At 35.5% G+C, this 18,746-nt stretch overlaps 1 protein-coding gene across 10 annotated transcripts in view; it reads right to left on the minus strand.

Annotated features, from left to right (window-relative positions):
• The window catches only part of AKAP9 (A-kinase anchoring protein 9), a 139,203-nt gene extending 122,002 nt beyond the window's left edge, over window positions 1-17,201 (minus strand). For all 10 annotated transcript variants that reach the window (XM_072964997.1, XM_072965004.1, XM_072965003.1 and 7 more), the window contains exon 1: window positions 16,924-17,201. In XM_072964997.1, the coding sequence (XP_072821098.1) occupies window positions 16,924-16,971 (48 nt within the window). In that variant the 5' untranslated portion in view covers window positions 16,972-17,201. The remainder of the gene's footprint in view (window positions 1-16,923) is intronic.
• Window positions 17,202-18,746: the final 1,545 nt, after the last annotated feature.

Here is an 18,746-nt window from a genome sequence, read left to right on the forward strand (position 1 = left end):
TTTGTAAAACCATGATAGAGGGAACAAGATCTTTTCATAAATCTAATTTCTTATAGGTAGCTGAGCCATTTTTATTTTAAATCTGAAAAATGGCAAGCTAGCAGACAAGTAGAAATCAGAAATTCTACTCAGTTAGCTAATCATCTGATACTGAAATGAATCACTTTAAATTACTAGGAAAACATTTATTCTAAAACATGCTGAAAATTCAGACTAGAGCCATCTGTGTTCGTTATTTGGAAGCCAATTATAAATATGTTAACATATGTAGGCACAGAAATAGTTGCAAGATTTACTGGAAAGATATTATGTCCATATATCCTTGTCTTTCAAAACTAATTCAGATCTCAAGCAAATGTCTTACTCCGACGAGAACATGAATAAATGACTAAGTAAAAAAGACTAATAATTTATTCCATAAATTCAATACTAATTACTTTATAAACGATCATCCTGAATAAAACAAGGAACTTTTTAAATGCTGTAAAAAAAAATGCCAAATTTTTTAAATGTCACTTCAAAAAAAAAACCAAAACTACTAATTGGAATCTGTTCTGTTTCCTTAGAGTTCATGAGGTGTTTACTTATATGCCAGGCACTATGCTAAACATGAGTCGAAATATACAGTCCTAACAGTAGGATCTCTTAGTCCAGCCAGCCTAATATTTCATAAAAGTTGTGAGAAACAAGGTAACAGTGTACAATTCTGTAAACTCAACAGTCCTATATATCTTTAAGGAGATGGTATGGGAACCTCTCTTGTCCTGATTTTCCCCAAAAAAGGCTTTCTATAAGAAGTGTGGTTGTAGAGTTTTATATTTTTATAAAGGAAGGAATATATGCCAAGGAAAAAACTTGGCATATTATAGGTAGTAGTGAGTAGTTCATTTACTTAACAAATATTTATTGCCTTCCTACAATTACCAATTACTACCTACAGGACAGGTAGTAATTAATCAGATATAAAACCTACTCCTATGAATTGTAATCCAAGTAGGAAGAACAAATTAAACAAACACAGACATAGAAACCTGTCATTTCAAGAGATAAAAAGTGCTGTGAAGAAAAAGTGTAGGTACTAAAGAAAGTCTGTAACAGAAAGAATTTGGATGTGGATGTAGGGAGAGGTTCTGGAAATACTGAGAACAGAATGTACAAGGTAAGATTTGAAGACAAATATGAGTTACTTGTCCAAGAGTAAGTGGCAGAACAGAACAGAACAAGAACATCTGACTCCAAATCCAGTACTCTTTCCTTTATACCAATTTGCATTCCATGCATTCTGAGCTCTTTTCCTTCATCATTAAACTTAAAAACACTAACATTAAACCTAGAATATGAAATTTAAAGGCATTAACAAATGAAATCACCAATCAACAAATAATTTTTTGAAAACACTGGGGAAAAAACACACATACAACCTCCCACACCACACACACACACAAACCTCAAAAAGAATATTAGAAATTTTTTTAAAAATGTTTTCTCTCTCTGGGTTTCAAAACAGCTGTAAGTAGAGCTATTTTCTATGTTTTGGCTGTAGAAAATTTCAAAAACCCTAATTAATTCTAATTATGGTGACTATTTGTACTTGTCAGTGCTGCCTTTAAACGTCTGTAATATTTCTTAATGAATGTTGCACAAGAATTCTGTAGAAACTATTACACCAAAATTCCAGGGACCTAACTATGAAAACAGAAAGATTAACACAGCTGACGCAAAGATAGTTTGTATGTAGAGGTGAAGTAGGGCAACTGAAAGCAAAGAAGACAAAAGCAACATTTTAAAGATTCTCTGAAGCACATTTTCCAAAAGTATCACAAAGATACAAACTGTTAGAAAATAACAATGCCAACAGACCTGAGGAAATCAGATATGGAAAAGACCACAGAACTTTACATTATTGAGCTAGGAATCTTCTTTATATCCTATAATCTCCTTCAATGCGAATTTTTTCCTTAAAGTTTTGAAACATCTTCATATCTAAGAAGAAAACAGATTCTACAGCCTAAAAAAAATCATCTGAAGTTTACATATTTTAACACATTTCACTGTCTGGCACATAGTAGGCAAAATATTTTTTGAATGAAAATAGTGTTTCAAAAAGAACATAGATTACATATAATAAAGTACTGAACTGTTGTATCTACAGAGACCCTAATAAGGTTCTATGTGACACTGGACAAGCTACTTAACCTCAACAGAAGTCAGTTTCTCCAACTGTACATTGAACAGGTAGATTAGAATGCTCTTTTAAAATGTCTTCCAGTTTTACCACATGATCCAGCAATTCCACTCCTATGTGATATGTCCGAAGAAAACAAAAACACTGATTTAAAAAGATACATGCACCCCAACGTTCACAGCAGTATTATTTACAATAGCCAATATATGGAAACTAACCTAAGTGTCCATCAACTGATGAATAGATAAAGAGGATGTGGTATATGTGTGCTTGTGTGTGTGAGAGCATGCAATGAAATATTACTCAGCCATAAGAAAGAATGAAATTCTGCCATATGCAACAACATGGATGGACCTAGACAATGTTATGCTTAGGGAAATAAGTCAGAGAAAGATAAATACTGTATGTTACCATTTACATGTGCAATCTAAAAAATAGGATGAATGAATATTAACAAAACAGAAACGAACTCAGATACAGAGAACTATGGTTACCAATGGGGAGAGGGGCCAGATACAGGGTAGGGGATTAAGAGTACAAATTATGATGTATAAAATAAATAAGATACAAGGATATATCATACAGTATGTGGAATATAACAAATATTTTTTAACTTTAAATGGAGTATAATCTATAAAAACATTAAATCTCTGTGTTGTACACTGAAACTAATGTCATATTGTAGATCAACTATATTTCAATAAATAAATACATACATAAATGAATAAAGTATCTTCCAGTTTTAATGCCCACTGGAAATTTTTTATCAACTGTTCCTTTTCCTTTTTCTTCTTGTACTCTCACTTAATCATATGGGAGAAAAGCTAGAATTCTATATTATAAAATTTTTTTTAAAATTTTTGCTTCAAGAAACAATTCAATAAACATTCAATAAATGATCCCAAATAAACAACGCTACAGAATACAAAGTGGAATGATTATACTATGTTTAGAACAAATCACTTCTAAGTACACAGAATTATCAAAATACTGTTTTAGGCTCATGTTAGTGATTATATTAAGCCAAATTATTATTACAGAACAAATAACTAGAAGGTAAGCTCCAGGAGGGTGGGAATTTTTAATCAAAATCAAAGCCTATTAATACTCTAAATCTAGAACAGTGAATACACGTAAGTTCTCAATAAATATCTGTTGAGTACAAAAGAGGTAAATTTTAACAGAAAAGAGGCACCACCACTAAGCAGTAATTTCAGATTTATTTCTTAGAAGTTCAGAATACCTGCATCATTTCTTAAAAAAAAAAACTAAAATGATATATTAGATCCATGGTTACATTACTGCACAACCATATAATGTAATATTATGTAGCTGTCAAAGATATTTTCCAAAAAAATTTTTACATGGGAAAATGCTCTCAACATAAAATCAGGAGAAAACAGAAGCCAAGACTGCACACAGAATATGATGCAAGTTAAGTTTAAAAATATAAATAGAAACAAAGAACCAACAATCTGTTAACAGTGATTACTAGTAGGTTATGAAACTATGGGTAACTGTTTTCTTTTCTGAAAGATTTTCACTGCCTCCCTCCCAGACAGACCTGTAAAGAATATTCACTAATAAAGTTATCATTGGACCGTATGTTAGTATCACTATTTTTAACTACACATCTACCAAAACTCTCATCCCACAAGACAAAAATAAGGCAGAAGTCCCAGGAATTTTGCTGTTTTCTTTCATCAGCCTCTCCAGACATCTTTACCACACCCCATAAGCATAACTTCCAATGCTGACAGGTCATCATACCTCACTGTTTAGATGCCACCTACTTCTGTTTCATTTCACTGTCACCTCATTTATTGCTAACAATGAATGGTGAGAAGAATGGCACTTTGCCCCGAAATTATCTAGTTTTTACATAATATAAAGCTTAATCTCAATAAAAATAAAAAAAAATTAGTAAATAAATGGCAATTCATGTAAAGGAGAATCCCTAAAACAAGGTATATCTGTAACAGATGCTTTTTCTCTCAGCAGCATAAATACATGCCAGCTTACTAGCTGAGGATATTCATTTATAAGCCGTAAGACTACTATCTTCTCTGATACTCACATATTTTTTATAGGACATACTGACTTAGAAAAAGGAAAAGAATTGCTGTATCTGGTCAGTACAATGGCCCATCCTGCCCTGTCACGTATTCAGTGCCCATCAGCATCTCCAAGGTAGATTTGTCAGAGATCATTCATGTGATGAAACCAGATGTATAACAAACACACAAATATCAGTTTGCTTTCTGACTTCGTTTCTTCTTCCTACCCCATTCCACAACATAGTCACTACTCCCCAAGGACTGAGGAACCATGGGTTCACAATCTCTGCACACCTTTGGGCCCTTGGCACATGTTATGCATCAGAAAATGGGCAAAAGTTAACACAGCAGCAGTGTATGTAATAGTAAGAAAAACTGGAAATAACCCAAATGCTCATTAATACAAGAACATATAATGGGGTAAATCCCTATAAAGGAACAGTATGAGGTATGAACGTCTTCTACATAATACCGAAGAAAAAGCAAATCATTGAAGACTGCTTACCACATACCATTAAGTTCTAAAACAGGAAAACTAACATATTGTTTATGTAAACATATGTTGTATAGAAAAGCAAGGCACTGATAAACAAAATTCAGAATTGTAGCTACCTGAGGTGATGAAGAGGTGGGATTAGATTGGGAAAGGTTTCAAATGTATTTGAATGTCTCTATTTCTTAAACTGGGTAACTGGCATAGAGGTAGTTTTTTAAAAATCATTTCTCTTATCTATATATTTGATATGTATTCTTTTGTAGATGAAACATATTTAAGTATTTTTAAAGTATGTAGAACTTCCTCCAGAGGGAAGTGGCCAGTGCTCATAGCTTCTACCATCCGGGACACCCCAGCCGCTCCTCCCACTCTAGTCTGATGAGATGAGACAAGTCAATTAGATTCATCCCTTGGAATGAGGGAACAAAGAGTTAGGAAAGATGTCCAGAAAGTAAGAGAGGAGGTGAATCTTATTGAAGAACTTTTAAATCAGTGCATGATGCAATAATCATACAAATATCCCTAAAATCACGTACAAAGTACATTTAACGTGATCAAACTACTAGTCCTGTTGCAGACTGAAATACTTTTCTCTGTACCAACACAAATAGTTTTCCTTCTGACATTAAATCACCCCTACTTCTTCAGCTGCACACCAAGTAAAGTAGCTGGCTTAAAAGAATTTAAGATGTATAATACTTAGTGTAGCAGAATCACACAAAGTGGCTGTCAGTGGGTCCCAAAGTTTACTGCACATTGAGGATCTTGAAAAAATAGTGAGTCCTGGCTCCAACTGAGATTTCCTGATTTGGAGATGGAGTATGACTTAGGCTTTGAAACTGTTTCAATATTTCCAGGTGCTTCTAATGTACAGCAAAGTTTGGGAATCACTAAGCAACATGCTTACTCCATGACTAGATTCGCACTATTTAAAAAAAAAAAGGAGAGAAAAATTATTTAAGTGTCTATAGTAGGAAACAATTCCATTGAATAGAATGGATTTGGGGACCCATCCTGTAATTTTTGATCATGTGCAAATTGATACACAGGCAAAGTAAGCTGACCTGCAAAGAGAGGAGTATCAGATATTATGAAAGTGAAATAAGAGATGATAGAATGGCATTGGTTCCAAATGGCTTTTCAGTTTCCCATGAGACCCAACTATACTTCTCTTAACTTACTTAAAAATCTATCTTTATAGTAACCTTCTGCTTTTCTCTCCTTCACTTAACTAATCAGTTTTTAGGGGGACAAAAGATCCCTACTAGAATTAGCGTCCCTACATTTAGCTGTTTTAATCAGTTAATATTTTATATTTAAAAAACACAAATACATGATTTTACTGCTTCATCTGTATAGCAGTAACATGCAGCTGCCACCTGGAGGCGCATACCTACCTGAATATGGGATATATTTTTTGGAAACAAACTCTTCAGAGGTTAAACATGCCAAATATACATTCTTTAACAGTTTTCAGCTACTTTTAGGATAAAATCCATATCACGTCAACTGACACGTATGACTCCTCATTATCCAATGCCAGTCTATTTCTCCAACCTAATTTTCTCCTATATGGCTTTATCCTCTATGCCCTGGCATGAGAATGATGACAATGGCTAATACTTCTTGAATATTTTTTACAATCTGAAAATGTTCTAAGAGCTCTATATGTATTAGCTGAATCCTCACAATAACCCAAAGCAGTTATTTTTATTGTTCTCATTTTCCAGATGGGAAATAGAAGCACAAAGACGTTAAGCAACTTGCCTAAAGTCACAAAGCTAGTAAATGGCAGAGCCAGGATTTGATCTCAGAAGGTCTGGTCTAGTCCAAGCTTATAACCACAAGTATACTGCTTTTCACAAAAAAAATCCTTGAAAAGGTACATAGCATTCACCACCCTTGCCTGACTCCCATTCATTCCCCATCTCACAGCAATCTAAATTCCTTGTTTCCCTTTCTGACCAACTGTTGCTGAAGCTAAAGGTCATTTTTCAAAGTCTCCATCACATATGATTTCTCATTTTTGACAAGCAGCTACTTCTCCTTACTTGAAACTCTTCCCTTAGTTTCCCAGACATCATATCCTAGCTTTCTTAATAGTTTGTATCTCAGTATCCTTTGCAGATACTTCTCCATCTGCTTTAAAAATAAATAAATAAATAAATAAATAAATAAAAAGGGTGTTTCCACAGAATTCAATTCTCAGTATGCATCCCACTTAGTTTTCTTGAGTAAACTCCCCATCCCTAGATGGCCAGCTATCTCTAAGCCAAATATTTATCTCTAGCATGGCCTAGAGAGTCTTAAACTCCAGATTTATATTTAACTTTACACTGGGCCACTTCTATAGGATATCTTATAGACATCTCCAACTCAACAGATCCAAAACAAAACTCATATTCATCTTACTCAAATATTTGTTACCCTCCAAATACGTCACATTTCCTATCTCAGAGACCCATTTCACTCAAACGCTCTTTTTCCCAAAGTTGTCCATGTTCCTCTGTCTCAGAGACCAGCATCTACATCCCTTTAGATGCTCAAGTCAGAAAACTGAAGTCTGATCATAGGCTGTTTGGGCCGCTTATAACAAAATATTATAGACTGGGTAGTATATTTCTCAGTTCTGACGTCCAAGATCAGGGAGCCAGCAGATTTGGTGTCTGGTGAGAGCCCACTTTCTAGTTCACAGTTGGCCATCTTTTCACTATAGCCTCTCGTAGTGGAAGGGGGCAAGGGGTCTCTCTTTTGTAAGGGCACTAATTCCATTTATGAAAGCTCTGCTCTCATAATCTAATAATTTCCCAAAGGCTCCACCTCCTAATACCATCACCTTACGGGTTAGGCTATCCATATATGATTTTTGAGGGGACAGGCACATTCAGATCATAGCATCTCTCCTAACTTTTACAACCAATTATCAAGGCCTCTCAATCCTACCTTCCTAAACAGTGATCAAGGACTTAAAAGCCAGTGTAGGGCTGAAGTCAAGAATACAATCTCTTGGGACAGAAAGACTGGGTTTGAATCCTTGTTCTGCCAATATGACTTTGTGCTAATTTACTTAACCTCTCTGGTTTTCCCACCTATAAAACAGGGATAGAAACAGTATCCACGGCTCCTAAAATAGTCATAAGGATTAAATGAGATAATGAATGTAAAACTCTTAGCATAACCCTAGCATTAGAAAGTGCTCAAAAATTGGTAGCTACTATTATTATCAAATTCATACTCTTCTTTCTTCCACTGTTAACCTTCCCATTGTCCATGTGAGAGACAATGAGGTAAAAACAGAAGTGGGGATAAATCAAGAAATATTCAGAAGGTAAAATCAGCAAAATGTGGTGATTGGTTGGATCTGAAAAGTAAAGGAGAGTGAGTCAGGGAAACCAAACAGAAGGTGAGGTCGTGTGGGCTTACTGGGTAGTGGTATTAGAACAGGAAGAAAAAGGTAAAGTATGAGATGAATTTTGAATAAAAAAAATGGGATTCAATTATGAGTGCACAGGATATAGAAAAATGATCACAGAATAATTCAAAGTTTTGGTTTTCAACTGAGATGTTTTCTGAATAGGTATGAACTACTGAGCCTCAAAAATATGATGGCACATAAGACAGAACAGAGAAAACTAAAACATTAAAAATTTTTTAAATTCAAATCCTAGAGGAAAAGACTACATAGATTCTTCTGTCATAAGATTAAAACACTGAAACCAATTAAAATTACTTATACTGCATTTCACCCTTTGATTTAAATATATATATATACATTCTTCTCAACTTAAAAAAAAAAAAACCCAAAGTATTATCTTCTCTTTTTCTCAAACTCTATTAGAAATTGCTATTGGTTGAAGTGGAAAAGTGAGAGTTCCCTTGTTAAAGGGAAGTCACTGAGTAGAAATGCTCAGACATGTATTTTGATTAGCAAAAAACTTTAAACAAGTTAAAAATTAAATATTAGTTTGGCAAACATAAAAGGTTTTACATAAAAATTCCAGTATTTATAAAGTTGTCTCTGAATAGAAAAGTTTCTATAACTTTTCAGCCATAATCTATTATTTCATATATAACCTCCCAGAAAATAACTGCTAATTACTTTGCCCTTTAGAACATCTACTTATTTATTTGACTTAAGAAATCAACATACACAGTCAACAACCATAAATGGTGTGATAATTAACTCAGAACACTGCCTGACACCCATCACAATCCCCCAAATCTCTTTCTCCTACATCCTCTTACACACTTTGACACATTAAACTTGCTTTTGGATAAATACAAAGAACTAATATTTTTAGTTATAACTGGTCTCTGTCCCTATCTTCCTTAGGGAAACAAAAAGGCAATATCAACTTGAAAAAGTGAGACCCTTGTGGAATAAATACAGCCTAATCACAGCGTTCACAATAAATGATCCTTAGTAAACAAGGAATTTTGTTTACTAATTTTATGCATTCAGCATCAAGAAATAGAAGGAAAGTGTATTCTAGATTTCATATTCTGTTAGCTTTTCAGATAATGTATTCAATTAATACAACTTATAAATTCAAATCTTTATAGATTTAGGGGGAGAGGGTATAACTTAAGTGGTAGAGTGCATGCATAGCATGCATGAGTCCCTGGGTTTAACCCCCAGTACCTCCATTAAAAAAATAATTAAATAAGCCTAATAACCTTCAACCCCCTCAAAAAAATCTTTACAAATTAGGATTTTGAACAGTAAAGTTTAATGTAGTTCTTACTATTGAAAACAATCATTTGGAAGGCTTTGAGAAATGACCTCTTAAAAGAAAAAAAATAACTTTGGTGGCTTTAAGAAATGATTTCTTAAAAGGAAAAAAATTTTTAGACTTACAGAGAAACTTTTAGAACACATAATAATCTCAGTAAATAGTAAACTGCATTAAGAATCATAACCCTGATAGAACTAAAAACAAACAGCACACTGTTCATGAACAAAGAGGATAAAGGAATTTTTCATGGTACAAAAGAATCTATAAATTTAAATAACTTAGGTAAAACCACTTCTGGAACAATAAGTTTTTGAACAGTGTTAAATTCATGTGCAAATCAACCAAAGATTTGTGCAGTGTACATGAGGACTAAGTATCCTGAGTTACATTCTGGTGACCATGACCACAAAAACACTAGAAGTAAAAGGGGAGTCAATAGGACAACAAAAATATCTTATACTAATATAATATCTGTATAGACCTATTGTGTTCACATATGAAAATGACAAGTCTTTCTGTTATTGAAGATTAGGTTATTTTTTCCCCACAGTGAAAATGGATTGGTAATGATCAGCCAAAAACCCAACAGGTGCCCCTTGGACCAACTGCATGCACTTGTAAAACAGCTGGCCATGGAATGAAATGACTCACTGGTCCAAACAGAATTCAAACTTTAGCACCATGCTCTCATCAACTCACCAAGAACTTATTCAAAGGAAGCAACAGTTCAAATTTCGGCAAAGCCCAGAAGGCTGGGGTTAAAAAAAGAAAACAATCCTCCTGGAGATGTGTGTCTCTCTCTGCCCCTCTCTATCACCTGCCTGAGTACACGTCTTCTCTCTCTCCATCCCTCCCTCTCTCTTGGCATATTTTAAAAATAGATGTGATATAAATATAATAAATAAAAATAACATAAAAGTTGGTAACAACCCAATTTTAAAAATGGGCAAAGGACTTGAATAGGTATTTCTCCAAAGCAGACAAATGGCCAATAAGCATATAAAAAGATGTTCAACATTCTTAGTCATTAGGAAATTAAAAATCAAAACCAAAATGAGATACCACTTCCCACCCACTAAAATAGCTGTATTTTAAAAAATGGAAAACAGTAGGTTTTGGTGAGGACATGAAGAAATTGGAAGCCTCATATACTGCTGGTAGGAATGGATATAAGCACTATGGAAAAATAGTTTGGTGGTTCCTTAAAAAACAAAGAATTATCATATGATCCAGCAATTACATTCCTAGGTATATACCTAAGAGAAATGAAAATAGGTATTCAAATACTATACACAAATGTTCACAGCAGCACTATTCACAATAGCCAAAAGGTAGAAACAATTCAAATGCCCATCAATGAGTGAATAAACAAAATATGGTATATACATAAAATGGAATATCATTCAGCCATAAAAGGAAGTGAAGTACTAATATATACTACAACTGATGAATCTCAGAAACATTATACTAGATGAAAAAAAAAAAACCAGACACTAAGGGTCAAATATTATACAATTACATTTATACAAAATATCTACAATTGGTAAACATAAAAACAGAAAACAGACTGGTAGTTGCTAAAGGCTGGGAGGAGAAGGAAATGAAGAGTATCTTCTTGATGGATACAGGGCTTTATTCTGACAATAAAAATGTTTTGGAACTAGATAGAGGTGGTGGGTGTACAATGTTATGTATCTGCTAAATGCCACTGAACTGTTTGTTTTAAGATGCTTAATTTTTATGTGAATTCCACCTCAATTAAAAAAAATCATTGCTTCTTTATAATCTAGCACAAGAAGAACTCAAAAAGCTCTCAATTATTACCTTATTTACTCTTCACCTGTTGAGAATCATGAACTATGACGGGATTATTCCCACAAATAATAAGGCACAGAATTCATGATAATTTAAATAAATGCTTGCTAGGTGAAAGTTCATAAGCTGCAGCTGTAGGCATTCAAAAATGTTAGTTGACCAAATAAGTAAATAAATGTCTCCAAAGTCCTACTGCCTTTTTCTAGTATGGCAAAAGGATTATAAACATACACACACACACACCCCAGATCTAAAACAACCTTTATGAGTTTATAAACTTTTTAAAATTCTGAAGCTTTTCCAAATTAAAGTTTTTAAAGAGATGCTAACCAATGAAATAGATGCCTAAAATTTGAACTTCAGTGGAAACCGACAAATAAACATCATGCTCCTTATCATTTAATGCTTAACAATATACCATGAGAACTTTCTCTAGCTTCCATATTAGAAGAAATTCACCTACATTTCAATAATCAGTAGCCTGTAACAGGTAGATATTTTGCAGTATTAGTTTAGTTCTTACTACAAACTTTCTTATATATAAAAATAAGAGGTGTTTTGTTTGAAAATAATTTTTGCCCCAATCTTGTCATATTCCAGTCACTGGATATAGCCTATCTTTTTCATTTTCTCTTTTCCATGTGTTCATTCAACTTTCAGTTTCATTTACAGGACACCAGACCTCCCTGCCAAGTCTCTCTTCATTTGATCTTACAGCTCTTTTATGCAACCACTTCTCTAGCCCTGTTCCTGCCATTTCTTGGATTTGCCTTAAAAATCTTTCTTCAATATACACTTCAAGAAACCTGCTCTGCCCATTCTTTCCTCCATATTATTACTTTTAAAATCATGTTTTGTTTTGCCTTTTCAACAAAGCCTAAAGGCCATGAAGTAGTTTTTAAGTCACAGACAATGCATCACTGTTATAATAATGTAGATGAAGGTATCAAACTGCTGTATCCATTTTGAAGCTAAGTAAGGTATGCCACATATAAGAATAAAAAACTAGAAAGTTTAAAAGAAACAAGGATGGAGAGCAACTTTCTTAGTGGTGGAGCGGTGGATCTGAAATATGTACAGAACAATTTTTCACCATAACTATGTCTATCAGAGTGGAAACAGTAATTGAAAAGTCCTGCTTTGGGGGGGTGGGGGGTGGGGAGGGTGGCGTGTAGCTCAGTGGTAGATCGTGTGCTGAGCATGCACGAGGTCCTGGGTTCAATCCCCAATATCTCCATTAAAAAATAAACATAACTACTACCCCCCTCCAAAAGTCTTGCTAGCAATAACCTAATACACAGCTTGCACAGAGCACTGTCCTTTTTTGCATACAATTGGCACTATTTTTCAAACTGAAAATGCTCATTAAACAAAAAAACTCATATAATTACTTATGTACTGAATGCAACAGGCAAGTTTCAATAATTACTTAACAAACAATGCCAATTATATTAAGTACTGAATAGCTGGTACAAAACTTTGGTTTTACTGAACTCTGCTATATTAGTAGAATGTTAAAAAGTATATTTAACATGAATTTACAGAAATAATCATTTTATACTAAATACACAACTGTCTTTGATTTTGTTGGCTAATATTACAATACTTTATATAATATTATAAATAACTTTACTTGGAAAAAAAATGAAGTCATTTAAAGTGGAGTTAAAATAGTTTGTTTCAACACAAGGACAGTCTTTGTAGTGCTAGCCCTTCAACACCTTGCAAATGGGGTTAGCCCAGCTCTGAAAATATTTACTTAATGCAGTAATGTCTCACATCATCATGGGTCAGGCTTCTTGCTACATCAACACTAAAGAAGTAGTTGAGGATACAAGAGCAAATCAAAACATCACAAGCAGTAGAAAAACTAAACTGTCATAAAGCCCATTTACCAGGCTCCATCAATGCCTGACTAGTACAAATCATTCTATCAAGCTCAGTTACTGGGTTCTCTAGTCACAGCAAACATGAAAGAGTAAGTTAAAAGAGGCAGATGAGATGGAGCAAGGCAAGGAGAGCATGTTCATGGCAATAAGAACTTACAGTAAGGAAAAAGAATTACAAAACCAGAAAGGATATCTATAAACCTCTAATAATATAGAATCCCAAATATACAATGAAAGCAGCATTGGAATAAGAATTATATTTCCAGGACTACACTATAATGTGTTCTTTATCATATTTTACTTGATAAGCTTTTATTGTTTTTTAAAATGGCATTTAAATATTTTTATTGGTCATTAAAGAAATATATTGCAGAGAATTTGATAAATACTAAACACCGTCCAGAGACAATCATCATTTATACCTTGGTGCATTTTTTTCAGGTGTCTTCATATGTAAATAAGTACACATAGCTTCTTCAGTAACATTTTTATTAATCTGGCATTATTTGGGGGCATTTTCCCAAATCAGAAAGTTTCTGCAGAAATATTTTAATGGATACATATGCCAAAACTTATTCTATCACTGCAGATTTTAGTTGGTATAAAACATTTTGTAAAGTATTCTACACTGTATGCATTAAAGGTAATTTAAAAAGTGATCATTTATAGATTCAGAAAGGAAGTTTTTCAATGAACAGCTTGCGAAACACCAAGAAAATAGTTTACAAGTTGTGGTTTGTAAAACTAGATTATCAAATACAGTATTTCAGTCCAATGAACGAACAAGACATTTAGACAATCAAGTATCTGAAAAAGTTTCAGAAATAATCAACTTAGTTGATTTTTAATGATGGCAATAAAAGACTTTCAATTACAAGATTCTGGATTACTGTCATTAAATTACAACATGCTAGTAAAGTAGCACCCATTAACTGATAGTCATTCTGCTCATTCATTATGCAATTAGTGAGTACTTACTATTTGATAGGCATTATGTGACACCGCATTAATATCAAGAGCCTTCTTTGTAAAAAGTCTTAAAAACAAGCTAGCAGCATTTAACACATTTTAACAAACGAAAAAATTCACCTAAAATCCCACTGTACCACCTCAGTGCACTTACTAAATACAGTGTCAGTCTTTCCCACTCAACTCTGAGAACAGAAATTGTCACCACCTCTCTATTTCCAGCTCTTGGTATAAAACAGGAGTTCCATACAGGTCTGCTGAATGACCTTACACTTATAATCCAGTTTTTAAGTTCTAATCTAAAAACACACATTTATACAAATGAAATAACGTACACACTATTTTTGACGATGCTGTTTTCACTTTATTTTCCATGTTCCTATCAGTCTTCATAATTTTTTTTAGCTCATTAATAATTTTATATTGATTACATGTTGAAATGTTGACATTTTAGGTATATTGAGTTGAACAAAATGCCACATTCAAGTTAATTTCTTTTGTTTCTTTAAAAAAATTTCTTTTTATGCCTTTTTTTTCTTTATTGAAGTACTGTTGATTTACAATGATATTTTTAGTTTTTTTTTTTTAATGGAGATACTGGGGATTGAACCCAGGACCTTGTGCATGCTAGTCATGCGCTCTACCACTGAGCTCTACCCACCTCACCTCTTTTGTTTCTTTTATTCCTTTTTACTTTTACAATATGACTACTTAGAAAATGTAAAGTTACATATATCTCTCACATTTAATTTTATTGGACACTAGCCTAGAGAAGTCAGGTGCTTGTCTTCTCTAGTTGCTGTAGTTTTACCTTGTGTTTCTTTTTTTTTTTTTTTTAACATTTTTTATTGATTCATAATCATTTTACAGTGTTGTGTCAAATTCCAGTGTTCAGCACAATTTTTCAGTCATTCATGGACATATACACACTCATTGTCACATTTTTTTCTCTGTGATTTATCATAACAGTCTTCATAATTTTAATGGCTGTATAATATCCCATTATATTTATGTAATAGTTTAAAAAATGATTCTCTTAATATTGTCTTTGAAGGTTGTTTCCAGTGTTTTTATATTGTACAGCCAATGCTCCAGCAAATATATCTTGCCTTACAAGTTTCAGATTTATTTCTGACTGGAAAAATTTGGCTCAATTTTAGAAGATAATTTTCTACAATAAAAGTAACTGTTGTAAGAAAATTATTTTTATCCCACAGGCATAATTTTGAAAGACAAAAACCACATATACACACACAAAGAAACTAGAATTCCCTTTTGCTTAATCAAAACAATTTAAATAAATTCTTTTAACTATTATGAAATATGTCCAAAGTAAACTGTTTTTTGGACTGCTTCACATATATTTAAGAAAAATACTTCTGAAGGCAGGTAGTAAAAAATCTGAGGTAATAAACAGATAAGCAAAATGTCTAATTAGAACTTCAAGGCTTTTGGAAGGAGATACAAACTTTACCTCCACTTTCTTGGGTTCATAAATCGTGCTCAAACCCTGTGATTGCAAAAATGTAAGCAACTTTGGGCTTCTAAAGATGCCTTAATTTCCTTTTACCTCCACGTGTAGCTTCTAAAGTAATAATACACCTGATAACCTACACGCATTTAAGCTTTGTCCTTAGAGCATATGAAGCTAGTTTATATATTTATACTGATTTAAGAAACTTGTGTTAAGCACCTCCTACTGTCTCTCTGCAGTATGGCCCTTCAATGATTACTAAAATCATAGATCCAGTCTTCTTTATTTGCTTATTTGGAGGGTGGGGAAGGTGAGAGAGAAAGAACAGTTAACAGTATTGTAATTTAATTGTGGTCCAAGTACGATTGCTAACAATCATCTCTAATAAAACAGAATATGATCTATAAACGGTAATTTCATTACAGGGAGGAAGGGGGATTTTGAAGTCAGCCAGGAATTATGCTCAAGCATGAAATTTTTAAAAGATAGGCTATTTAATTTATATTTGGTTGGTCAAATTTTTTATGTAGCCCAATGAATAACACCTGTGTATGAATTTGCATTGTTTGCTTAATAGGTTTTTTCAAACACACAAAATTGGGGCTCAACAAGACATATCATAACAATTAAATTATTTAAATCAGGAATTCTATAGGCGTTGCTTAGAATATGGAACCTTTGGTCCCCAGAAGTTCCACTCACAGACTGCATTAACATTCCACACAATACAAAGAGCATGCCATGACAAAGACCTCCAAACACCAACATACAAAGCCATGCTTCTAAAAACGCCCCTAAAGCGAAGTTCACAGCTGGCACTTGTGGCACACTCAAGCCACTGCTGAGGCAGCTGTCACAGGCCAATCACACACCCAAGAGTGCCAGCGTGCCACCTAAGAACGCCAAGCTGATGATGAGCGTACAAATCCCCTAACGAATAAAGCCCCAAATCCCCACCCTGAAAAGCACAATGCCTGCACTACCCAGAAAACTCTTTAAAAAGGTGAAAGATTGAAGATATAGACGCTATAAAATACCAGTTTATCGCAACATAGTAAAAGAAGGCTTTTATTTGGGCATTCGGGAGAAAAGAGCCACACCACCCAATCATTACGGAAGTATCCGCTAAGTAGTATATCACCAGGGTTTTTCAATAGGAAAAAGGAGAGAAGAGGGCGAGGACCGTGCAGCGCCGCCTTTCCAGGCGGCGCACCGGGGCTGTTCGCCGCTTCCCAGGCCCCCTCTCAACCCTTCCCCGCCACCGCCTCCCACCGCAGGCCTGGCAGTTGCAGGCTCTCCTACCTTTGCTTTGCCGGCCTCCAGCTTCTTCTGTCTCTCTTCGTCCTCCATAGCTTCTCCGAGGAAGGCTGGGGGAAGACAGACAAGGGGTAGGAGGTAGAAAGGAAACGTCGGTTCAGACGGAGGTGGGACCGCAAGCTCCGCGGCCCAGGGAGCAGGGCCGGGCCCCGCGCTCCCCCGCCCGGGGCGCAACCAGTCTCCGCGCTCACTGGCTGACCGTCCTCGGCAGCACGGACAGCGTCGTCACCACCGCCGCCATCTTCGTCTCCACGTAAACACACGGCAGGACGGGAGTGGGCGGGTGGGGCTGGGGCACGTCGTTCGCGCAGCCGCCGCGAGCCTCGCTGCGCCGGGCAGGTGCGCCCGCGGCCCCGCCCCGCCCCCGCCGGCCTCGCACGCCGCGGTGGGGGCGACTCCCGCAGGGCCTCTGACCCCGGCTCCCACAGGCGAAAAACTGCCGGGGGAGAGCGCCTTTCCCCGGGGACGAACGCCACTCCCTAGGTGGTGGTCTGGCTGAGGAGGTGGGAAAAAGTGGGTGTGCCAGGGGCGTCGGTCGTCTCCCCACCACCATCGAAAGGACTCAGTGGTCGCTTTTGAAACATTAAGATGTTTCGAGTGACAAAGGAAAAAGAAAATAGAGCCTTACGGTGAAACTGGTGAACGCTGAAAAACCAAAGGAAAAGATGGGGCCAGGGTGGGTGGATGCGGAGAGGACCCACCGAACAACAGTTTTTCAGCCTAGATTGACTCCTCGACCCGAAGGATTGGGAGAGCAGCCAGTAGCCCTCATTCCTTTAGTGAATGTCCCTCTCTTTTACCCACATGGGGCCGCCCAATCTCCTTCAAAGACCACTTCTCATGCCGCACAGAATAGCTTTTCTGATCTCTTTGTTCCTTTCACCGCAACTGGGAATATTCAGCTTTAACTTACTCCCCTCCCACTCCTACTTGGAGCTTCCTCTTAGCAATAGTGTCCTGAAAGGGGACTAGGCTTTGGAACCTAGGTTGAGGACAAAACCAGCACAGACTTTAGAGCTTGAATGACCTTGAACAAGTTACTTACTCTCCCTGAGTTTATCTGGAAATTTTGGAAGGGTTGTTAATATATGTGACGACCCCTGGCATATTAAAACATCCTTTATGTCAGTTTTGTTTCTCCTTGTATTTCCTTTATGTATTCTGCATGATAATAACGTGTGCCCTTCTTAATTCACCTCATACCTCCCGATTCCTTAATGGCAAAGACTGTCTTGCTCACCTTGGCATTACTAAAATAACCAGCACAATGCTTTGCACCCAATAAACACTTGTTGGATTGAACTGAGCCATTTTAATAAATTGAGTATGACTCTCCGTTATTTTCCTCTGTTCCCTTTTTCCTCCCCACCATCTTACCCTCAAATCCATTCCTGGGGTGAACTACACTTTTAAATTTATCAGGTTGATTACTCAGGCTGATCTTGTTTCTTCTTCCTCTTCCTCTTCTTCTTCTTCCTCTTCCTCTTCTTCCTCTCCCTCTCCTTTTTAGTAAGATTCGACTGAAAAACTAGCACGTGTGAACCAAAATGAGTTCAATCACAGAAGTGGTGTTAAGTGAAAATTGGGATTAAAAAAAGAAAAAGGAAAAAACTAAAGATCTTAAGTCAACCACAAACCCAAGACTAGTTTTAAATAGCCCTGATTTAGAAATTCTTAGATCTGAAAAAGATTTTTTGTTCTCAAACTCCAAAATGCATACATAATTGTGCCAGCTTGTATCACCCAAGTATATATTGTCCTATTTTCTTAACCTGAATTGAGAAGTGGATGAGATTAAACATTTCATC

Source organism: Vicugna pacos, chromosome 7 (genome assembly GCF_048564905.1).
Source record: "Vicugna pacos chromosome 7, VicPac4, whole genome shotgun sequence".
In the NCBI taxonomy this organism is placed as follows: Eukaryota; Metazoa; Chordata; class Mammalia; order Artiodactyla; family Camelidae; genus Vicugna; species Vicugna pacos.